Source organism: Prenolepis imparis, unplaced genomic scaffold (genome assembly GCF_030444845.1).
Source record: "Prenolepis imparis isolate NDT839.2.m4 unplaced genomic scaffold, iyPreImpa1.0 SCAF_12, whole genome shotgun sequence".
In the NCBI taxonomy this organism is placed as follows: Eukaryota; Metazoa; Arthropoda; class Insecta; order Hymenoptera; family Formicidae; genus Prenolepis; species Prenolepis imparis.
In genome coordinates this window covers 5,800,613-5,826,214 of record NW_028141170.1, presented here as the reverse complement: position 1 = coordinate 5,826,214, position 25,602 = coordinate 5,800,613, and the positions used below count along the sequence as shown (strand labels likewise).

The 25,602-nt window shown below is 34.1% G+C and overlaps 1 protein-coding gene across 3 annotated transcripts in view; it reads left to right on the top strand.

Moving 5' to 3' along the window:
* LOC145943675 (beta-1,4-N-acetylgalactosaminyltransferase bre-4) overlaps positions 1-25,558 on the top strand; it is a 109,771-nt gene extending 84,213 nt beyond the window's left edge. For all 3 annotated transcript variants that reach the window (XM_083051406.1, XM_083051407.1, XM_083051405.1), the window contains 5 exons: positions 8,631-8,887; positions 10,062-10,298; positions 19,415-19,598; positions 19,885-20,103; positions 20,185-25,558. In XM_083051406.1, the coding sequence (XP_082907532.1) occupies positions 8,631-8,887; positions 10,062-10,298; positions 19,415-19,598; positions 19,885-20,103; positions 20,185-20,323 (1,036 nt within the window). In that variant the 3' untranslated portion in view covers positions 20,324-25,558. The remainder of the gene's footprint in view (positions 1-8,630; positions 8,888-10,061; positions 10,299-19,414; positions 19,599-19,884; positions 20,104-20,184) is intronic.
* The last annotated feature ends 44 nt before the right edge of the window (positions 25,559-25,602 follow it).

The window sequence follows — 25,602 nt, the reverse complement described above, 5'->3', positions numbered from 1 at the left end:
TTTCTCTCTCGTATGACTTTGAAGTTTCATGCACTAAAGAAAAAGGATATAGAGGGGAGAAAACGCGTTGCGATATAAGCTTGCCAAAATTATATTTGACAGTTTACAGTTATATTTTATAATGTATAATGTATCTATTTTACTTGTAAAATAATTCTTTCATATCTTAATTTTTTGAGAAAATTATAGTTTTATATATACCATATATATCCCTCTTTCATAGCGTCGTTTGAAAGTTTGCGATCGATCTTTTCTTAACGAAAATGACGCAAGAGACCTACTTGCAGAATTATTAAATTACCTCTCGACCCAATCTCGATCTATTAAAAAATACAACGAGCAGCTTGTTGGAAACAAGTACAGGAAAGATCTAGATCAATCAGGAAACTGTCGTGCTCGACTCTTGCTAGTTAAAACGCGATAAGAAATTTATAGCCCGTTATTTCCGGATCTGCCCTATTAGCCCTATATGGTACAGCTTAAGGAGATAAATAGATATGTATTTTTACACATTGCAACGGCGGCGACGACTTAAACGCCGTCGCGTCGTATATCATCCCTGAAAATTGCATTCAATTAATGCGTGCTGACGATGATATCCCTGGCAACACTGTGGTTGCACGCTGCGCACACAATGCAAGGTGTGCGGGCTATTAATTTAAAATTTCGTAGTTGCCCCGGCCGCGACAATTTGTCACCTCTTCCCTCCCTCCGCTTCGTCCCTCTATCACGAAAGCTCGTTGCATTTACACGATGATGCAGGTTACGCGCATTATGTGCTACCACCGCAGAACGTGCGATAAATAATAGCGCGTGACATTTTCGCTGATTATCGCGCGCGCGCACGTTTTGCGGCGATTCTTACGCTATTGATTAAGCCGCTGACAATTAAGGCCTCGTCGAAAAAGGGAAAACAGGGTCAATGACTTTTCGCTATCACGCGCACGCGCGACCATATATACGAGACAATTGTAATTTTAAAAAGAGTCAGACTGCAAAAGAATTATTTCACAGAGATAAAATAGACACCCTATTACATACATTGTGGAATGTGGCTGTAAAATATTATATAATTTCGAGAAGTTTATATCGCAACGCATTTTTTATGTGTACTTCGTCGCATAATTTTTATGATAATTTCTAAATTATGAATATTGAATAATTGCAATTTGGTAGCACGGATTATTTATTATTTTTCGCGTTGCTATAATTATCTATATGTACGTTTCTGTTTTGTATATGAGTTATTTTTTATTACCAAAAAATTTTGCTATTTATTTTTTACAAAAGAAAATTTATTCCTTAAAATTATGCGAGACCTTTTTATGATTTAAAATAATATTCAAAGATTTAAATATATGTTTTTTTCTCTTTTTCTCTCTATAATGAATGAATTAACGAGAAGAAAGTATGTCAGAATCTTCCGAATGTTTCGCGAGATTGAAACGCCCGGTCTAATTGACTTGTTCAATGTATATTCTCGATATGTAGTAAATTATATATGGATGCGATCGCGATCGAATGCAGGAGTCGCAATTGCTGCTACAAATCAAGCCGTTAGATGTTTTGGTGCGATGTCGCATTAGTGAGATGTATCATTACGGCAGTGATGCTATCTGTCTGATGCAATATCTTATCAAATCGCTCTAATACTCTAATAGAACAGACGAGACCTTGAGAGGGTCTCTTGCTTGGCAATATTTATTTATATTTAATAAAATGAAGTAAGATTTATATATTTATATTTATATTTAATTCTATATTTTCAAAAGATTATTATGTAAAAGATATTATTATTATGTATCTATAAAATTTATATATTTTTAAATAAAATTAAGAAGGAAAAAAATTATATTTAAAATAAATAAAAAACAAAATGTAATATTCTTGAAAAATTTAAAAATCTTGATTTGCTTCGCGAGTTTGAGAATCTCTGTGTTAGATAATCCGACAATGCGAATGCATGTCTCGATCTTTCAGCGAGCTTGAATACTCGAATATTATGAATTATTAACGGAACGATGTATTTATATACATCCGTATATGAACATTGCGGTTACGTGTTGTGAACGATACAAGATATTCTGCGGTTTTTTATTTTTATTATTTCTTGACAGATCGATTTTTCTCGACTAAGCGAATTTCCTACTTTCGATATCCGAGAGAAAAATGCGATTACGTTTCTTCTTCAAGTATTAAGTACGTCTTTACGTCATAGTTCGCGCATCGGACGCGAATACTCCGGGGAACCACACTGGGAAGTCCAGAATATTCTTCGACAAATTTCTAATCGAGTTAGGTTACAGGAGCGTATAGTCTCGTCACGATGTTGGATTTGTGTGATGGAACTGTCTCGATCGTCCGTGTTATATCGCCATCGAAGAATATCATACATCGGATCAGACATGTTCCGCTACGTGACTTTTCTTCGAGACGCGACATTTCCGAATCCCGTCACGCTTGGGTCTAAATGAATATTGCAAATACGTTAGCATTTGTATTAATATGGTCGCGTTATTGATTGATAGATGTGATAGGTTTTTCGAGAGATTGAATTAAAATCGATGTCTAACTTTTCGTAAGATAATTAAAACAAATGGATTCTTTTTGAATTAAATTCCAAAAATATGAATGAAAAAGAGAAGAAATCTTGTCTTTTTGATTAATTCCATTATATAATTAGTTATAACAGATGTAGATAGAATATTAATTACATCAGATAATATTGCGAAGAAATTCATCAACACAAAATCCAGTTTATAGAATGTGCTTGTAATAAAAATATGTATCTTCTTTGTAACTCTTCTTTCGCGATATTGAGTCCTGCACTTTATCATGTTCTATTAACCCTATTACGCCGCAAATTACTTGTTTGAGATAGAGTGTGGGCGATATTACGAACATATTGACACGTTGCCATCGAAGGTTCGACGAGTTATTATCCTCGTTCTTCTTATTTTTCTTCGACAAGCATACAATAAATTTCAATATAGAAAAAAGATACTCTTGTAAAAATTTATATATTTCTTTATTAGTATTTTTTTTACTTAAAAAAAGAGTTTGTCATGTGTGCGTATAAAAAGTTATGACGTGTACTTAAACTTCACTTGGCGCGCCCAGAAACATCATCTTCTTTTTCCAGTCTCTATTGCTACTACCCCTACTCTTGTTTGAAACTCTACTTTGCAACGAGTTCGAGTATACGGTCTTCTCAAACTTTTAACGGACATTTCCATCCGCGACGTTCCTGATCGATGAGAAATTTCGTCGTTCTTTGACGACCCCCAGGGCGTCTCTCGAAGAAAACCCTCTGATCCTATATTCCTTCCTTTCTTCCTTCAATTTCTGCGCCACTTCAACATTAAAGATGCATCATCAAAATTCCCTCGCTTCTCGCCTCGATATTGCTTCAAATTACACAAAATCGAAATTATCCGATAAGAATAAAAAACTTTCCTCGATACGTGATAGATTTTATTGAAGACACTGTTCCGCTCTTATTGAATATCCTGTCAATCGTAAGTGCCTCGATGGAGCGCCTCGATTGACGATTTATTTTCTTAGAAAAGTCTGATGGCAAATCGCCAATGTGTGAAATTTTTTCTTTTTTACCTTCGCCATTAAATATATTATGCCAATACTTGATTATTTAGGAAACGAGCTTAATTTCTATCAAAAAATCTAAAGTCCAATTAATTTGACAACTAATTATTACAGTTAATAATAATTTTACTTGATTATTAATTGAGATAACATGTGTCAAGAGATTAAAAAATTTAAATAAACTCAACTTCGCTTTATTTATTAAAATAAATTATTTGTCATAATTTTTTTATTACGAATTGTACTAAATTAGAGATAGCACAATATTAGCGCGAGTCTCGCTTGGCCATCGCACATCTTCATTCTTCGCTTCCATTCTGAAAATTCCGGTCGTTTCTCGTCACCAGACGATAACCAGTCGTGTCGATCGCTTTTAAAAGCCCTGTCACGTACGTTGAAAAATATCTCTACGTAGCGAGCTTTCCGCGCCGCTTTTCGCGTGCCATCGCCATCGCGAAGATATCTTTCGCGCCGCGAACGGTAAGATCTTCGCGGATTCCGATCCGGCTGCTGCATAGCCGACAAAGTATTTCCGTGCCGGATGCTGCACGCGACCGATCCTACCTCTACGTATCGACAACCCGGATGAGTCACGTCAGATTTATGCTGCTCCGGACGTGGCGGGAATTCCGTCGAATTCCAGGATAGAATCGGAACTCCCTTATGACTGCACGCGCGTACCGATACGTGCTTTCACGAGACGTATCAGTTGTCTGTATCTCCTCGTCTGGCTCTCAGCTTGATCCCAACTACCATCTTCGTTTCATTGTTGTGTAACGAGGGAATTGCTTCTTTTTTTTTAATTTCGAGTTAAAGGATATTAATGCACATTTTGTGTTATAATAACGTCTGATAAATTATTTATTATCTATACTTTAAGTGTCTTTTATTTTTTTATATTTAATATTATATCGTATATAATATTAATTTTATCTCTCTTTGAAATTTTCAAGATATTTTTGCTAATTGTCGAATTAATAAATTGTAATAAAATGAACTCTGTTCAAATATAGATCTTTCTTTGTGTCATTTGTCAATATCTACTAATTTAATATTTTAACATTAAATATTTGAGTATATAATTGAAAAATCTTTAAATTGATGGATTTTCTTAAATTCTTTCCTTCTGCGAATTGCTGAGAGAGAAAGAAAGAAATTTTTAACCTTTTCTAAATGCAATTATTTACTCTTTAAGGGCAGATTAATCCTCATTGATCTGGTGTGCGCGATATCCGTTTACGATATCTACAATTCTCTTTAAATAAAATTAAAATCGAAATTTAAAATCATAATGAGTGCGATATAATTTTATTTCGCGTTATTTTATATTTATAATTTTATTTTAATGTATAGTAATTCTAATAATGTGATTATATTAAATATTATCGTATTTTCCCAGACAGTTTTAAATTATTGAAATCTCTCCTGCATTTGGTATAAGCGATTTCGCCGATCTTTAAATCGTCCTTTCAATCATTTGTCAATGTGAGTCTCATTGTTATTGTCGTGTTGAATGTCGACGAGTTCTCTCAAGTTTCGCAATCAGGTAAATCGTTAACTGCGTCGCTTTTACTCATGCCAAATGTACGCTTCTAGAGGAGTTTGTCTGATCCACAAACGGATATACCAAGCGGTACGTGAATTTAATTAAATTCGAGACGACGCTCGATACCGACGTTCTCCACCTTCCCGAAATATCGCGGAGCATCGAAACTATCTCGCAAACTGGAATGGAGAGGCATCTATCTACGAAATCCTTATGGACTTATTTATTGGTGTGGGATTTGAAATAATTATTACCTGAAGTTAATGGCCGGAGAAAATATAATTGAATTTCACAAATAAAGGAATTTAAACATTTATTTTAATTCTTTAGTAATAGCATCTCCGAGAGGTTAAATCTCATTCATGCTTTAAATACATGAGAAATATTTTTTTTATAAACAAATTAGAAAAATTATTTTTAATTATTTTATTTTACATTTTACTTTAACATGTGTTATATAACTGACACATTTTTTTGAAATTCCTTCGAGAAGAACTTTTGCGCGTGGCTTTTCAGCAGATTGTAAGTCTTTCCGACATGAGACCGTGATATACGCGAAAATAATTCCATCTCAGTCGCAAAAATCTTTGTAAACAGACTTGCCGTTTGCGTAGGAAACGTGGGTATGCAAATAGAATCCGCTTGTGCAATGTACACACCTGCCGCATCTCTTCTCGCCGAGCTCCTTCTCTCGCGAACTGCCTCATGAGAGTCGATCCGCATGACGGCTCGTAACTTTGTCGGTTTTCATATAATCATACTGTGAACAATGAGCGAACAATGATCTACCAAAGTTCGCCGAAAACGAGATTACGCAAACGAACATCGTTTTTATCGCCATCTGTCACGAAATGATATTTTATCATACAGATCGAAAGTCAATCTGACGTGCGCGCTATATCTGCTTGTGACACAATTCTCTTTAGATATGAAATTAAAATCGACATTTAAAATTACAGTGAGTGGGATATAATTTTATTTAACGTTATTTTATTTTTAAAATTTTATTTTAATTATTTTTGTATATTATTGTATTTTGTATTAAAAATATTCTCTTCTCATAAATCATCTCACGATCTTTCAAACAAGTCTTGTTAGATTAAAAATTCCAATTTTTTTTATTTTAATTCATCTAGAATATATTTATAAAAGGGCATTATATATATGCCATTTTTTCTTCTGACGTTATCCAATACATTTTAATACATTTAATACATTTTAATACATTAAAATCGCAGCATCATGCGTTTGACTTTTCGTTTGTCTTATCTCGATCTTTATCACTGACATCCACGTCGCGGTGTCTCGTGATTTTGCACAAATTCCTAGTGTATGTGAAGGAGGAGAGAAGGACATTAGATCACGGATTGCAATCGCAGCGGTGGCCGGCGGCGGTTCCGGAAATTGCAACTGCAAGCGGACCGGATCGTAAACTCGGGAAACTCGCTGACGCTCTATCGCGAGTAGAGAGACAGGAGGTAAACGAGAGAAGGTCCTACGTGTATTAAGTCCGTCGTAATCTCTTGCAGCGTCCTTCACGTCCATCGTAAATCTTAAGTGAATTAAAATGCAGGAACAGCAATGGGAATGGCTGACTCGAAACTCATCGCGTTCATGTCGAGCTATCGATTTCCGATTTTAAGGCTCAGAGTAAGAGAAAAAAAATCGAGATAATTTGTTGAAAAAAATCTGTCTACATTTTCTGACGAGGGTGGTTAAATGAGACGAAAAGTTTTTTTCTTAAAAAATATAATCCATAGTTGGAAAAGATTTTTCAAAAGTTTATAATCAGAATTGAAATAACTTTATTCTAAATAATAATCAGTAATACTATATAATTTTATCTGCGTCTTGAGAAAGTTTTTAAGATATACATATATATATGTATATATATATTTCTACCTTAAGATTTTAAACCTTTGAATAGAATCTCATCTTAGATCAAAATTGAGGAAAGAAACTGGTGCAAAAGTGCACTAAATGCCCGAGGCACGAGAAAATCGCTTTTAAAGTTCGAGGCCGTGCCGCTGCATCAGATTTCCTGGAAAGTCTCTACGACAAGATGGGTCGAGAAATTTTTGCGAGATGAGCGAGGGAAACGAGTTAGATAGGTCGGCATCCGATTTAATTCTGAGATTCTGCAAGCAAGTTGTTTCACAGGATGTATCATCATCGTTCTGATTTTTCACTGACGATTTAATACAGCTTTAATTGCGTTAGCTGTATTTAATTTTACTTTTCTTCATCGACTGACGCGATCACATTAATTGCGCTCTCGAGCATTTTTTTCGACCCAATAAATATATCTATTTATTCTTTTATGAATATTTTTCTACCTTAGTCGAATATTTAATTCAAATTTAGACGAACTCTGAATTTGATTATAAAAGTTTAGCAGTTATAAGTCATATATTTAAAGTATAGATATTAAATCTTTTTTAGTTAGAACTTCCGTTGGTAAATATTGCAATTCTTGATACTTTAGGAAAAATTTTCAGACAAGCCTAAGTAAGAACTTTAGCAGAAAATTTGAAACATAATATATGTAAATATTTGACATAAACTATATTGTGCAATTTGAGAAATATGTATTTACGTAATATTTCTCCATCTTGTTTCAAGATTTCACGACTCATATGTGATTTGTGTGCCAAAACAATATATCTAACAAAAAGAGAAGATAATGTTTATGCAAATTCACATTCTATATGTATTTCTATACGTATTTTTTGTAAATGTATATACATATAGAGAGTCAAAGAGTATAATTTGTTTAAAGAGTTTAAGGAGATTTTTTTTCTGAGATCAAGAAGCGCAGCTAATATTTGCACATATTTTCTTGTACATATTTTCTACAATCTCAGAAAGAATAAATAAAATTCAGGACTAGATGGAATGTATAGCGACACTATTATAGCACCTGATTGAAGATGCGTTCTTCAAGACACGAATCGTAGTCACGATTAGATGGTCGATCAGCCCTCTAATCGCCAGATAGCTGTCTCGATTATGGAAGACATTGCACAGTCAGCCTCGTAATAGCTGCTTGCGATGTACCGCAATCAATAGATAATTGGCTCCCGGATGTGTATACGCGTTATGTGCAAGGTGATATCTCCCTCGAACATATTAATTCTGGAATCTCTAACGCTCATCTATTAGCATTAATATACAGTTTTACGCTTAAAAGATTGCGACATATGATATGCGACCCCGGTGTGTGAAAAGAAATTGAAATATCCTGCAATAAATCGAGCGATAATAATCATGCAAATTTTCGCGCTTACGAAAATTACACCGATAAGTAGCTTTTGCGCGAATGACAAAATGACAACTAATTGTAAGACTTTAATAAGGCGTTTGGCTCTAATTTGTCGTTTAAATTTAAAATTAAAAATTTGCTTGCATAACTTGCTTGTAGATTTTTTAGATTTAATTTTTCAGGTTTTTTATGTGTTCTTGTTTTTTGTGCTTGTTACAGATACGCGGATCGTTCGTATAGGACCCATCCGCGCGGCCTGATCATATACGGTCCGGCAACCGCGGTGCCGAATTTAACCGGGGGTGGCAATGTATCCTCGACGACGATACTCTCAATACTGGCCAAGGGCCTGTCGAACTCGTCCAGATTCGAGCCCGTGCCGACCAGAAATCTGGTCGGCACGCGAGAACTTCCGGTGGCGAACGCGACTAATAACACGACGATGCCACGATGTCCCCTCATCCCACCGAATCTGGGTAAGTCTGCGAGAATCGATATAGAGATCCCATTGCGAGAGTTGCTATTTATTCTTTTTATCAAACTTATGATCTGTATATGAAAGATTTTAATATATACCACAGAAAAAAAAGGAATAACGTTCCAAGCGAATTGAAAAATTTATAGTTAGTTTTTTTAGTAGGTAGTAAGTTTATATGCTTGAATTATGCATATCTGTTTTACAGAGAACCCTATTAGAAGTCTCGCGGAATGCATTCCTAAGACTGATTGTGAGAGGTTTATCCCCTTTCAAGATTGTACAATTGTTTTAACATTCATTAATGATCAATTTTTAATTTAATTAATAACTCAGTATCCCTCCAGTGTCTATAGTAGTTCGAAAAATTATTTTTTAATTTAATTAATGTACACAGTTGAAAAATTTGTGTTAAATTTAACAAATATCACCTGTCCCAAACGGTCCACAGAAATTTTTGTGTTAATTTAACATAATACGGATATGTTAAATGGTGACACGAATATTGTGTTAATATTTTAACATAAAATAAATGCAAACTTCAAATAAACTTCAAATAAATTTTGTGTAAAATTAACATAGTTTTAATGTAAAAATTAACTTAAAAAATTGTTAATTTTACATTTTATCACCCCCACTTATATTATAAAGTAAAATTAACATTTTTTTTCTGTAAATTTTTTAACAGATAAATCTTGTCACTAATAATACGGAACATATTTATTGTGTAAAATTAAAAATAGATATACATTGTGTTATTTTTACACCTTTTTTTAGTTGTTTTAATAATTTAACATTTGAGTCCAATTAACATAACAGCAATATGTTAAATTAACACATGAATGTGTTAAATATTTAACACAAAAATTTTAACGGGGACCGTTTTTAACAAGAAAACACAAATTTTCCAACTGTGTAATAATTAAATATAAAATAAGAATTAAGTTGATAATTTGTCGAAAAAGTATTGAAATACAAGCAAAAATCTAATAAAAATTCATGAATAATTGTTCGATTTCCATTCTACATTATAAAAATAGCAAACGCTATAAATACTATTTCACAAAATCGATTTTTACGTCTATAAGTAATATCAATAAAATTTTACATGTTTTTTCAATTGCATTTCTCGAATCATCTTCGCGTTTGCAACCCTCTGTCCCTTCTGTTCCCAGTTGGACCGGTGCTCGTCAGTAAGTCACCGCCATCGTTGTCTGAGATGGAGAGGTCATTCGTGGAGGTGAAGGCGGGCGGCAGGGGTCGGCCAGCGGATTGCATCGCCAGGCATCGTGTCGCCATAATCATTCCATTCCGCGACCGACCGCAGCATCTGCAGACCCTTCTCTACAATCTGCATCCGATCCTACTGCGCCAGCAGATCGAGTATCAGATCTTCGTGATCGAGCAGGAAGGTAAGTCGATTCACCAAACTGTTCATTTCTTCGTCTACCGCAAATGCGTTTCTCCTATATACGGGAAACTGCGGCTTTAACTGCGGTTTCTTCGTGTAATCATCGCGATAATCATCGGATATGATGCTCTCACATCTCTCCTTTCTGCATTTTCCATTCTTCGGCAGACAAGTCCATATTTTTACACCTATATTATTATAGTTTCACAGATCTTTATGCACGATTTTATTACGTTGCTATTTAAATTAAATATACGTGATTTCATAAATAATCTTTCCGGTTATATAGAATCTCTCTAATTTGCATTTAAAAAGAATCGAATGGCTACTCGGGCGATTCATTTCAGCGTATCGGCGAAACGGTGAATATTTATTCGCGAGCCGACACAAGCCGGACGTGCGCGTTCCGTTCTATTCCTATAGTATCCTCCAAAGCACACGGTTTGTTTCCGCGGAGCGAATATAAACGTACGATTTCCCCGAGCACATCTCTTCGCTGGCACCGTTGGTGCGTGTAAGTCGATACTTTGCTACGATTTATTGCCGTCTAGCGGACGTTCCTCTTGCCCGTGTATTTTCCTGTTTGTCTCTCGGAACGGAGACCCTCCTACCGGATAGAGAATGTCGGCGAAGCAGGAGTCACAGGGCGCAAGAGGCTGGGTGCTGCTTCAAAGTTCTCGTCGTAGAGAACTCTCTAAGCTCCTCTCGACTTAATTTTTAATTAAATTTGTGTAAAGGTTCTATCTTTCTTTTTCTCTCTTTCTCTCTCCTTCCGACATCTACATCTTCAGCTCGAGAATAATCGATCGACCGAGGTAACGCGAGCCCGTTCCCAAGCAAAACAACGCGAAATATAATTCCAGCGGTTATTTTTTAATGAAATTTTTTAAGAGCTTATTCTTTTTTTTAATTTATCGCACGCCGCGGGTGTAGTTGTTTCTGTGAGTTTACTTAACGACGGTATGAGGGTACATTTCCGCGAAAGCATCTCCGACATTGGCCTTACATTGTAATTACATTCCTAAAAGCTTAATTACAAAGTCTGTTATGAGCTGCTTCACAAGGCATTTTATGACGTGCTCTTAAAGCTGATGATTATAAAACAAGACTCTTGCAGTAATTTGAGAAAGAAATAAAGGATGCGGGAATAAATATCACGACATAGTACGAGCGTAATTATTTTCATTCGCGTGAGTAGAAAATCACAGAATATTTGAGAACTCTTTTTTCACTTTTTATATGTAATTATTCATACAATAATATATATTCATAATTTTTATATTGAACATTCACAATTAATAAATTTAAGAATATTTATAATTAATACAGAAGATATTGTATTCATTAAATTATTAATGATTAATAAAGAAAATGTATACAATTCTAAATTATATCTATATTCTTATAAATCATTTTTGAGAAAGTACACAAATTTCAATTTGATTTTAAAGTGGTTTATTAAATTATCATTTTCAAGAAAAATTCAAAGATTGCCAGAAGATAATATCTTTGGTTGGGATGCAAAATCTATCATTCTCCATTCAGTCATCCTAGAAAATGCTATTTATCTTAGATATTGGAGATTGGAGAGCCGCGAGAGAGAGAGAGAGAGAGAAGAGAGGAGCAGGCTTGCAATTTATCTTCATTAAAATTGCGAAACGCTTGAGTAAGTTTGTTTACTTACTTACTGCATATGCGAGGTGTCAAAATATGACTATGATTAATTCTCTTGTTATTTCATGCAGCGCTTCTGCACACTTTCGGTGCACGCATGATGCAATGAATTTACATGCGGGAGGAAAGTTTCGTAACATTATGAACAAAATTATTCATCAATAGTTAATGTCTAATTATTAAAGTTATCTAATACCTCGACGCATCTTTCGCATATTTCAGCAAAAATTTAAAAATACACAATTTCTTTGCCAGAAACTAATAAAATTAATATTAATTTAAATGTAATTAATATGTTTTGATAATTAATCGATGTATTAAAGAGACCTTGGGGGATATCTTGTATTGATATTCATATTTAATGTCGCGTATTCTGCAATTAAATAATTTTGCATCGATTTCATATATATTCATCGATATCATATTGATACTGTCCGTTTGCTGCTTTATAGCAATCTTCAATTATTTTAACAGAGCCAATATTACGTCCAACATTCATTTCGTCGTATATATTCGAAACGTTCCTCGAAAATGTCGGTGCAATTTAATATGGTTTCCGTTGGAAAGTTTTAATACGGAATTCCTGATGGAATCCTAAATCCGATTTCATTTACATTTCTCCGCTCGGTGTGCAAGCGGATATGGATAAAGAAGAGACGACTGTTTCGCCATTTTTTAGCGCGATTAAACATTCCATGGCGGAAAGCATCGAATAAAAATGTACAATTATATTGATATTTGAAGAGAACATATTTTACGGTAAATTTAATATTAAATATTCTTTTACATGTGTCTATTATTTTTTAAAATAATTTTTTATATTATCTGTAGTTGAAGTACTTTTGCTTTATTTTGGTTTTATTGGCCGTATGAAAAACGTAACTTTCACGAATCTTGAATATACGCAACAGTTCGTTGCGAATGAAGGATTCATCGCCGAGTTCTTTCATTCAATTCTTCAAAGTTATTCAATTGGTTCGCTATTACGTTGTAATGGCGTTAATTTACGACAGATCGCTAGGCAATGAATTCTCGCGATAATTTAACGAAGACGATATTTCACCGCGCCGGTACGATTAATTACAACGAAACAGCAACAATTTATTCTCGCCGTTGCCGCGCGCGAGCTTGAGAAAATGCGCCGAACTGTTATTCACTGTCAAGCTGCTTTGCCCAAAGACCTCGCGTAAGTCAGGCTTAAGTGCTATCTAATCCTGGACTTTGCGAGACCAACTGTCGTTTTCCCGCGTTTTCCGCAATGCAGTAATATCGAGAACAAAATCGTCGGTTCACAAGTGCATTCGTATGCTGGAAAATTCATAATAAAGTATATTACACAATTATTTTTGCCAATTTTTAATCAATTGAAGATTTCAGTGCTAGAATGTTTTAAATTTCACTTTTTTAAGAATTTGAAAAAAATAATCCAAAGTAGATTGAAATCTTTCTGTCATAAGAATGGGAGAGAAAAAATTGCTGGATGAAAGGACAATATATGTAGATAATGAAAAAGTAGTTCTCATATCTAAAAGTAACATTACAATAAAGGATTGCTATTATTTAGCTTTCTTAGAATGAATCTCATTTACATCATATGGAGATGTATTTCAATCAAGATTATCTTAATTTATCAAAGATATTGAAATTAAAAAAATATCGAGTCATTTTAATATCATGACAAACAAGCGCAAATTTAATTTTTGTCAATATAATTTTTTAATTAGACAGATTTTACGCAAGGACAAGTTTTACGCAAGGAGCGTTAAATTCTTTCAAAGCAATTTTATATATAAGATTATAACATCGAGTTTTATCAGTATTATTCACTTTACTACGTATGTGCGTGTTACTTCTTGAAAGTACAATCGCATAATTGCACCAGAAAACGAATCAGACGATGGATCTTGATTATCGCATACGCAGTTTATATGCGGCACGAATACCGTAACTATCCGTATATGTGCAAAGTCACGATCATTCGTCAAGTCAAGCTTAGAGACGCGTAATCCAACTACTTATTCATCAAGAAAATAATGCATTGATGTGTAAAAAAATTAACAAACGAATCGAAATTTTAAATCTTATTTAAGAAATAATAAATAAAAGAAATAACATAAAAGTAATTAAAATTGTAAATTTAATATACATTGCAATTTTCAATATATATATATAAAATATTTTATGAGATATTCTGTCTTCTCTTTTCTTTTTCTTTTTCTGTTCTGATAAAATTTTTTAATTCCTAGTATATATTTTAATATATATTTTTAAAATTATTTAAAATTGCTTTTTGTCCACATAAAACGAGTGTATGAATCCTGTATTATACCCCGCAAAGATTTATTTGTAACATACGCAGGTCGAAAGTATATAATATTGATATTGTGTGCGCGTGCGCTCTCGAATTGACGCAGTTTTAATTGTCTCAAATGAGTCTCTCTCTCTCTCTCTCTTTCTCTGTCCGTCTCTTCTCCACGGCTTCGGCTTGGGATTAAAGCGGAGTCAGCCACTGAATACTTCGCTTTTGCATAATTAGTGCCGCGCTGAATATTTATCGGATCGACTCTCGTAGGGACCATCGAGAGGATCAACGACGAAGTCGCGACAGTCGTTTCCAGTAACCCCGATCGAACGACTACGGGCCGATCAGGAAATTAGATTCATGGCGTACTTCCCTTTAGCCCGAATAAAATCAATTCCTCGATACTGGATAAGAGTATTCGGGGAAGATGTTGCAGAGACGAAAGACATTTCCATCGGAAGTGTTAATCTCTCGCATATTTTCTTGATATTACGTTATTGCATTTCCTATTTGACGAAACTAGAACAACACAAGGGCGCGCGTAGCGCGCCCATTCTTTGACTCTATATTAAAAGAATATATTTTTAAAAAGATAATATAGTTTATTTAAACTCGAATAATATTTTTTGAAAAATTAGCTTATTAAAATGTTAATTTGCTAATTAAATTTTAAAATAAACATATGTTGCAAAAATTAAAATAATAATGTTGTAAATAATATGTTATATAATACTTTAAAATCGAATAATTTTTTTTGACAGATATCAGCTGATAACTGTCAAAAATATTAATCGAGTTTAAAGAATTACAACATATTATTTAAAACATATTATTTTAACTTTTATAAAAAATTATATTAAAAAATAATTAGCAAATTAACGCTTTAATCAGCTGATTTCTGTCAAAAATATTAAAACGAAAATTTGCTAAAAAACATTTTTAAAAAGTTTAAACTTTGAATTAAAAAATTAAGGCCTGTGTAAGTCGTAGAACATTCGCTAAGGGCTCATTTTGTAGGTCTTGAAGAGACCTTTAAAACGCGCCCAAGACGAATGTTGTACGACTTACACAGGCCTTAATTTTCGCGAAAAACGTTTAAACTTTGAATTAAAAAATTAGAAAAATTTTCGCGAAAAACGTCTAAACTTTGAATTAAAAAATTAAGGCCTGTGTACATCGTAGAACATTCGCTGAGAGCTCATTTGGTAGGTCTTGAAGAGACTTTTAAAACGCGCCCAAGACGAATGTTGTACGACTTACACAGGCCTTAATTTTCGCGAAAAACGTTTAAACTTTGAATTAAAAAATTAAGGCCTGTGCGATAAATCGATCTGAACAGATAAATTTACAATATTACCATATGAATAGAATATTTAGTCACCATCCAATATATATGAATCTCGTAGTTTTGCGAAACGAAAATGCAGGGGAAGGGAGGTAGAATCTTCTTCGTAAATATCTGCTACCGGAAAAGGGATGATATTCTTAAGATACGCATCTCTCTCGGACAATCGTAATTAGTTGCACCTGTGGCGGCTCCAGGCATTCTCTCGCGCGATACAGAATCCGCCCGTTAATATTGCTCGGCTAGAATTGTCGGAAATATGGAACGTGCATTCGTCCGAGAAAGAGAGACTCTTATTATCGTAACTATCGGCGGGACTCTTATTATCGTATACAATCATTAACATGGACGTGTTCGTCCAGTGTTCGATACCAAGGAAATCCGCTTACTCTCTCCATCGTTTACGAAGTGATGTTCGTTAAGCTCTATAGTTACAATCAGGAATGCAATCGACTGGTTTTTTGTGTGGACGAAATGGTGGGAAAAGTAGACAGCGACAATTCCCAGGAATGGAAGCTCATCTTAGACAATCTATAAATTTATGCGATAAAAAATTCGCAATGGAATTCTATATATAATTTTACGTGTCGTATAGTATGGAAAACATTTTAAGAAATAAAATATATACTTATATGCAAAAAGAATATATTGTATATCTCAGGTTGTACAAAATTAAATGACACAATATTAGAATATGCGACACAAAATTATAAATGAATTTCTATTTAAAAGTTTGTCACCAATTGTAAATCGTCTAAAATAGGATTCAAATGAGAGAAATGTATTTCTTCAATTGCGCTCTTCTGCAAGTTAAAATATCTTATTATTAAAAATTCCAATGATTAAATAATAAATAAATTCATGAATAATCAATTTCAGCTCGAAAAATGACACTTAATAATCATATTATCGAATAACGAAATACCATAATTTCCCAAAATAGTAAAATTGATTATTCATAAATTTTGCGGGACAGGGCAAAGTACAATGAGATATTTGAGAAATTTAAATATATACGCCAGAAATACAGACGTTCTTTTACACTTTGAATGAGCGTGACAGCGCATAGCATTATATCGCAGACACAATTCTTTCAGGCGAATAAATAAGCGACCTCTCCGCGAAAGCGGATATGGAAATGAATCGAGCTTGTTGCTAGTTGGAGGAGATACCTGTCGAGACAAGGTACTCACTCAGACGGTCTTCATTAGTATTTACTAGAATCGCAAGAAGAGAGCCTATCGCGAACGAGGAACGTTAATAAACGGTCCGTCGCCTTTCATCGTCGCGCCGCAGCTGGGTCCTTTTGACGTAATAATTATGCGGCGGAAGTAGCGATGAATTGACGGAAACGAAAGACAAATGCGACGGGGGTCTCGTATTTCGCGATACGAATGGATGACTCAATAGAGCATTACATTTTAATTAAAGATCAACTGAGAGACGGATTAATTATACGCACGGAATCTGACCCTAGATGGAAGATGTTGATTAAAGTATAGCGATACGCGCTTGCAATTAATCTTTTTGAAAATTAATTTTAATATGCGCACACTTAAGAAGAAAAGATTCACTTCAGTCAATGCAAGGTTCATGTTGCTCGCGCAATTTTACGTCGCGTCTAAAAGAAACTACTATGGATTATAAAAATTCTATCGTGAGAAGCAGCAATAATGTATAATGTTTTTTATTTCTTTTTCTTTCGGCTAAATCGCACGTCGCTTCCATCATTTGCATTTCTATTCCGTCGAGAAGCGTGTAATTGTACGGCGTCTCTTTCAGGACACGAATAAATAATGTCGCAGATAGACGAAGAAGAGAGAATCGTTTCGTCACAAACATTATTAGAGATCACTTGACATTTATATATTTTTTTTTTAGATCAAAACCGTCTCTCTCTCACGGTTCTGCGCGGATGAATTTCCATTTCTCCCAGTTGCGAAATTGTTTGCTGCACCTGCGACCCTTTATCGTCTCACCCACCGCCCCCGTATTCCGTATACGCCCCCGTTTGTCCTCGTCCCCTTTTATCGCATCCCTTTTTACTTCGTCGCCGACACGATATAAAGAAATGTCTGAAATACCTGGAATAAACTTGCGCCGAGACACTTTTCGTCGAGAGACAGGGAAAAACAAAAAACTGTTTATATCCCCGTCTTTGGCGAACATCGAGGTCCTTGGCCTCCTCGTGACCCCCCTTCATTCTTCTCCCGCGTATATCTCTCTCTCTCTATTATATATATATATATATATATATATATATATATATATATATATATATATATATATATATAACGATCGTTTAAGAGATATTCGATCGAGCGCGAGATCTATTCAGCCAATAATAATTGATGACGGACGGGAGAGATGCAGCCACCAGTAGCTTTGAGAGCGTTAGCCTTTGCCTCTTCGTTCTTTGAGGAGGAACCTACCACCAGGCCTCGTAATTATTTTCAAATAAACGGATGGTAAACGATGACAAGGATGTTAAGCCTAGTTAGATTTCATCTATCTCCTTGCACTCTCTCTCTAAGTTCTCTTCCTTCTTCCTCCGCACAAAGTACTTACAGCATCCGGTAAACTCAGCCTACGAATCCTTTGTGCAATTTAGCGTAGACAGCAAATGCTAACAGAGACATTGATTAATTTATACACGCGGAGTTGAGATATATTTTTATTAAAGAATTAAATTAAATTAAATTAAATTAAAAATTAAATTGAATTTTTATTAAACTTTTTTTATAATAGAAATAATGCCGTAGATTAATTTAGAGAATAAAGTTATTTCCGTTTTAATTGCGCACTCGAGCCTATTCTAATATTTAATTATGAATCCTAGCTCCTAGGAGGATATAACGACAAGCAGATGGCAGGAGATATGAAGAAAATTTGACAAAATTGTTCCCTACGTGTGACCCACTTTTGTCCCGAACAAACGCGAAGATAGGATAAGATGCGAAACTTTTAATTGCGCCAGACGACTTACGTTAAACATCGTTCTTTCATCAAGCCTCGCGCAAAGCAGTAGTCTCAAATCTACAGCAATTTGTACGCGCGCTTCACTCATCCTTTCTGAAAAAGATCAAGATTTTCTTCGGTCTTTAAACAAGTTTGTTATATAGCGATTTTGTCAAGAAAGTTTTTTACAAAATACGCCGATTATAATTATTTGCAGTCAAGAACGACTTTGATAGTTTACAAATTAAATTAATTAGCGTTCATAAATTAAAGAGCGCTTAAGAGTTTACTAAATGTTTGATTAAACTTGATTAACAATGGAATATTTTTGTCGAAAAGCTAATGGATTTTTTTTCGCGAACGCTAAGTGCTTTGACTGATTGCGATTTATTATATTTTATACTTTGATAGGGAATTATTTCAGCCTGCTAATTAGTCCTTTTATTTCTGCTTTCCGAAAATTAAGTAAACTTACAAAATTTTGAATGGCAAGTGTTTGAAATAAAATATATATAAATATATTGATTTATTCTTCAAATTATATTATTATAATTGGAATTTCTTAACCCCAAAAACTTTTTAATTTTAAAACTTTTAACAATTGAAAGATTAGATTTTTCTAAAAAAAGAAAATCTCGATTATAATTTTTTTTCTAATTTAGAAAAATAATTCTGCGAACTATATAAAAGTAATTTTATTTATTATTTCTGCTTTGAAAGATTTAAGTATATATTTGTAGAAAATTGTATTATATCGTAATATAACTATAACTTCTATAAATTTAATTATAGTATTTAAGTTATAATTGTATTACAGTATTTGTCGTTCTGCCCTCAGGTACCGGAGCCTTTAATCGAGCAATGCTTATGAACGTTGGCTATGTGGAGGCTCTGAAAGAAAGAATCTTCGACTGTTTCATCTTTCACGATGTTGACCTACTTCCGGAGGACGATAGGAATTTGTACACCTGTCCCGAACAGCCCAGGCACATGTCGGTCGCGGTGGACAAATTCAAGTACAGGTGAAAACGCAATTTTCTCTTGCATCTCTCCAACATCAATTATTTCATAAAGATATAAAATATAATATTATAAAATTATATATATATATATATATTTATATTATAAATATATATTTTATATATATACAATAAAAACCAAACTTTTAAATAGATGAAATAATTTCAATCTTATTAATATCGATTTAGATTTATAAATTATACAAGCATAGTCTCAGTATTTGGCACGAGATAATTTTTTTTCCTTTTCGAGATTAGTTTTTAATATTTCTAAATATTCGTTCCACAGATTACCTTACGCTGACCTCTTTGGCGGTGTGTCCGCAATGTCGCGCGAACACTTTCATCTGGTGAACGGCTTCAGCAACGTCTTCTGGGGTTGGGGCGGCGAGGATGATGATATGGCGAATCGCATCAAGGCTCATGGCCTGCATATCTCGCGCTATCCGGCGAACGTCGCGCGCTATAAAATGCTCACGCACAAGAAAGAGAAGGCCAACCCGAAGAGGTGAGTCGAAAAGAAGTCATCATGTAGGATATAATTAGCTTTCTAACACCGTTGTAATAAATACCTATTGTTTGACGGCAGGTACGAGTTCCTGAAAACAGGCAAGAAGAGGTTTTCCACTGACGGGCTAGCCAACTTGCAGTATGAACTAAGCGATAAACGGAAGCCGAAATTATACACGTGGCTTCTGGTGAGACTGACGCCACCGCAGCCTAGCTGATGGCTACCCTGGCTCGGCTGAAGGCTCCTGCGCGCCAAGTTTACCCCTAGCAAGAGTAGCAAGATCCATACGATTGTTCGCGTTGCGAGAGCACGTCTCAAGAGTTTGCCATTCATCGATGGAACAAGATCAAGGACAAGAATCATTTGCGCGAAATCTGTTTGCGAGAGAAGCGCGCGGCGTCTTTCTCCTACAAATGTCGATTCATTGACGAGAAGACGAGGTTTCGAATGCACTGGCTATTTGTATCCTTAACTGACGTAGCTGCAGACATTTCTGGCACATCCGATACATAGTGCGATTCGTTAAAAGTAAAAAGCTTGAATGAGTAATGAGAAAGATGAGAATAATGAAAAATGTTTTGTAAGATTTCGTGACCCTTAATTAAGGAAAATGTCATACAGTGATATAGCATCTCCGTATTTAGAATCGCTAATTAATCCTGCGCCATCCACATTTCACTGGCAATCGATCATTTTTTATATTTCTTTCCTTCCATCGAAAACGCGAGAAAATTAATAAAGCCGAAGAAATGTCATTTGCATACTGTATTATTGGGGAAGGATTATGTAAAATGAAAAATTCCGGGAAGTTTGGTGCGCAGGAGATACGGAAAGATCAATGCGAAGCTAGAATGCCTCAGTGTTAAGGGTTATGAAGAGGAGAAAGATGCTTTCATATGGGAGTTGTCGAGTATTTCGCCGCTGCGGGAGGGCCTCGCCCTCAGTTTGCCCCTTCTCCTAAGGGAGAAGGACGTTGTTACGTGATATATTTTTATTCCTCATATTTTTTTATCGCGACGATAGGCTAGAGAGCGTGTAGAGAGTAGCATACGAGCTCACGTGCCAAAGGAGAAAATGTGTGTGTGTGCTGTGCGAGAGAGTGCGAAAGAGAAAGAGAGAAAATACGAGGAAGAAATCGCGAGAGGACAAGGGAGCTCCAGTATCCTTTTTAAAGCCAAGCTACGATATTATATACACAAAGCAAACTATCGTCGCTCGAGGGAACTTTAGAGAGCTTCCACTTTTACGACTTATATGTCCTATCCACCGTTAGGCGATCATCGTGCACGATAAGTCTCGAATAAAAAAAGCAACCCGGACAATGAACCTGAGAAATCGTACGATAACTTGTTAATAATAATGAGCCAGCAATTCGTCTTGAATATTAATGTGAAAGTTAGCAGAGACGACCTTCAAATCTTCAGATTCTTCCGCGCTAATGAGAAATTACCGTATGATTCTAAAGATAGAGTGGATTAGAGTTGCGTAATGAAAAAAAAGAATATACAGGAGAGAGGATAATGTGTTGCGGATAAAGTTTCTCGTAGGCTAATCACGCGAGACGTAACGCGAGAGGTTTCGAATCACTTTTCAAGGTCGTGTATCACTCGTTAAACCTTGATCCAAGCGCGTTCTAAATTCGTAACACGAGTCTCGGGATTGGAGCTTATATTTTTATGAGGCTGTAAATTATTATCAGTTGCGAGAAATTGATTTCTCGGTAAATATGAGCGTGAGCGGCTCTGTGAAATAAAGAAATGGTACTTAATTGTTCGATAATGGGCGAGAATATGCACACTTTGTTCGCGTATACTTAGATATGAAATAGAGTTATCTGTTTGTCTAAGATATAAAAATTCTTCAATAAGAATCGTATTTTTCTTTCAACAGACATGAATTGATCTTCAGGACTTAGTTACAGCAATATTTTAAACAGTTTTTAACAGTTTCTAATTAACGTCAGATAAACATTTAATTTTGGTTTAACCAATTCTTTACTTTCGTGGAAAAAAAATAAAGATCCAAACAAGAATAAACTTTAAGAGCAGTAATTGAAAAACTTTGACAAATACTTTGCTAATAAAACCATTATTTAATTAATTCCGATCAACAGATGTTTGTACAGTTTGCCCTTAAACGAGATAACGTGAATATATACCTACTGAATGATCGAAATCCATTTGAATATACGCGAACGACAAGGTTTATACGCGAAATGATAGCGAGCGCAGTCAAGACTTAGGATACACTAACATATCACGTCTTGTCATGGAGTGTAGTGAGAAGACACGTGTAAAGCTTCACGTTCATGTGTGGACAAGCATACTTAAGCATTAGTAGGCGCAAGCGAAAGCACGGGCTGTGAATAATGCATCGTTTTGTGGCTAAAAGGATCACGGTGAGAGAAGCTTAGGAGGATAAACTCGTGACGACAAGCGGTATAATTAACATTTTCTTTTCTTTCGCGTTGCGCAACCAATCGCAATCGATCGATACTTATCCCCGTCAAAACTCTCTGAATCCACTCACTGCTTTTCAAAGCTATCCAACTTATTACTTCACATTTAGCTTTGATAAATTTTGTTGAAATTTTCAACTGAACGCTGATCTCGATTTTTTGACGACAGCAAAGGAAACTATATTCTCATACTTTTTATTTTTATTTTTTATTTATTGATTTTTTTTATAGTAATTTGGTTTATGTAAATTTGATAAAAAATCAGTAACAAACTTGTATGTCTAATTAATTAATTAATTATTTAATTAATTAATTGCTCGCTTTTCATTTACAAATAAGGAAATCGTAAATGCGAAGTGATGAGTTTCAGAATTGCTTGAGACAGGATTCAACTGTTCGCGTTGTATGAAATAGCACGTGCATGAAGATTCCGACGGAAAAAAATGCGAGGTACGCCGGAGATATTGAATATGCGTTCGATGCGTTCCTTTTATCACCGTTCCTGTGATTAAACATTCCGATATCGTTCGTTATCCGATGTGTAAATATGTAATCAGTTTGTTTTGTTGTTTTTGCGTTATCTGACTTTATCCCCCTCAGACATAAGAGATTTAAATCATTTAATTTAAATCATTGTCGCTACTTATTCTTGTAAAATTGAATTATTTAAAATTGTTTTGTATTTTTATTTTGTTAAAAAACAATGAATAAATTGCGTACATTCTTAAAAAAAAATTCGATTAAGAGTTGCGAAAAAAAGCAACTTTCAGAATTTCATTAAATAAGAAAAAGTAAAAATAAAGCTATTTATAATAATTTGTCTTTTTTATGTGTATATCCTGTTTTAGTCTTGAAATTTTACCCAATATCAGACTTAAGTTCAATGCAAAAAAAACTTAATAAATATTGAATGAAAATACAGAATGCAAAATAATTTTGTGTTCCGAAGAGAGACAGATAATTTAGAACAGAATAAAAAAATAGTCTGAGGAGGATAATTTAAAGTCATTGCTGAAATGTAATATTTTGTTGAGAAATTTTATAAGAATTATCTCGAATATTGTTTGTTATGCGACTTAATAATAATTAATTTGTTACCGAACAAAATGGGAGATGGGAGACGAGCGGTGCGAAGGAGAAACGGTTCGAGATAATATTTCAGTGTAGCTTAAAGAAAACGTTGTATTATAAAATACTACTATTATCAAATAATCAGGAATACCTAAGATAAATTGAGACGAAAGAAAATAATTCAACGCGCTTCCGAAAAAGAAGTATAAGTCACAAATTTACAGGAACGTTAAATTACATCGATATTAACTGTAATAAAAAATTTGTGAGATTATATATATATATATATATATATATATATATAAATTTCTTTTCTTTCCCGGCTACAATATAAATTAGACTTATAAAATTATATTTTATCTACTATACTAACAATCTAAAAATACTTTATTAAATTAAATTATTTAAATTGTCATATAATTATATGACAAATCAAAATATTATTTATTTTATTGTTATTTTTCTGACTTATACTCCATTTCTCGAGCACGTTATGCATGATGTCGCGTAGAAACGATTCGGTCGCGATACTAGAATGTATATAACGAAAAAAGATTTTTTTGTTTGAGAATTGTAATTGAATTAAATTTTTTCTTTGTATTTTAAGAATATACGACCGGATTGATTTACGTGAAACTCCGCCAGGCAAATTTGGTGCTTTCGATTGCCGTACGAGAGTTTCGCAGGATATAGTCATCCTGTTTTCTTGCATTTTTTGCGAGCACTTTGAGAACTTCCGTCGAGAAGACGAGACTTTTATACGTATCACTGTACATCTTGCACATAGATTTTTGCGCACATGCGGAATATAAATTTAGAATAATTATTTATCGAGAGAGAGGGATTATTTTTTTGCGATAATCGCGTGAGAGTTACGTAGTTTTACGGTCAATTTATCATTACTATATCGTTATTGTTACGCTAGGTTGATAAGAAATCGTTTGAAGCGTGGAATGTAAATATTTTTGAACATTCATCGTTATCGCGAAATTGCGGTTCTCGTACGGCATATTCGATTATTAAACACCAATTTCAGCAAAGACGAGATAGTGATTAGAGATATAAGTATTGCATATAAGGAGTAATTACTAAGTATTTATATGAGAAGATAAGCGACAGAAAACGAGGTGCGAGAGAAAAAGAGGTAAGCGCGTGTAATAATACGGTGCGTAATAATGTATTATACATATATACGCGATACCGTCGCTAATTAGAAGCGTCAGGGAATTTTCAAAGCGCGAACACGAGGAATTTTCATATTATTAATCGTAGATTAGATTGTTGACGTGAGATGAGAAAATATTTTACAAATATTCCGAGAAAAAAATTTAGTATTGCGAATTTTATAAAAGCATGTGTGTAATATTATTTAACCAGCACGAAACAAATCGGATTTGTCCAAATCTGTACATATATACATATATCAACCAAATATTCTGAGTTTTTTTTAGTTCTTTTGTAAAAAATTTTTAAAGTATTTTCCATTACCATTCAGATAATTTATATAATTTTAGGAAACATTATAAAAATTTTCGGGATATTCTTAAAATATTTTCAAAATACTATCCATCTTCTCGAGATGTGCTCATTTCGCGTCACTTCCGATCACAATTCATATTTCGAAAGGAATAATTAAGATAAGTCCTTCTATCGAAGAAAAGGATCTAGCTGTTTTTAAAACGTAACCATCTTCGATTTTTATAAGTCTATCAAAAAGAAAAAGTTATAATATCCGTATAAATTGGCTAAAGAAAAATTATCTAAAAAAAGTAATTCGGATAAATGCATAAATTTTATAGAGACTGTCCTCGTGTACGTAATACTTGCTTCTTCTCGATTTAATCGGAACATCTGGGAGACTATCTCCCTTTTCACAAATTACGTTCGTGATGTACTGGAACAATAAATTTCTGTTCAAACATATTTCTTTTTTTCTATCTTTAATGCCACGTGTCATCTTATCCTTG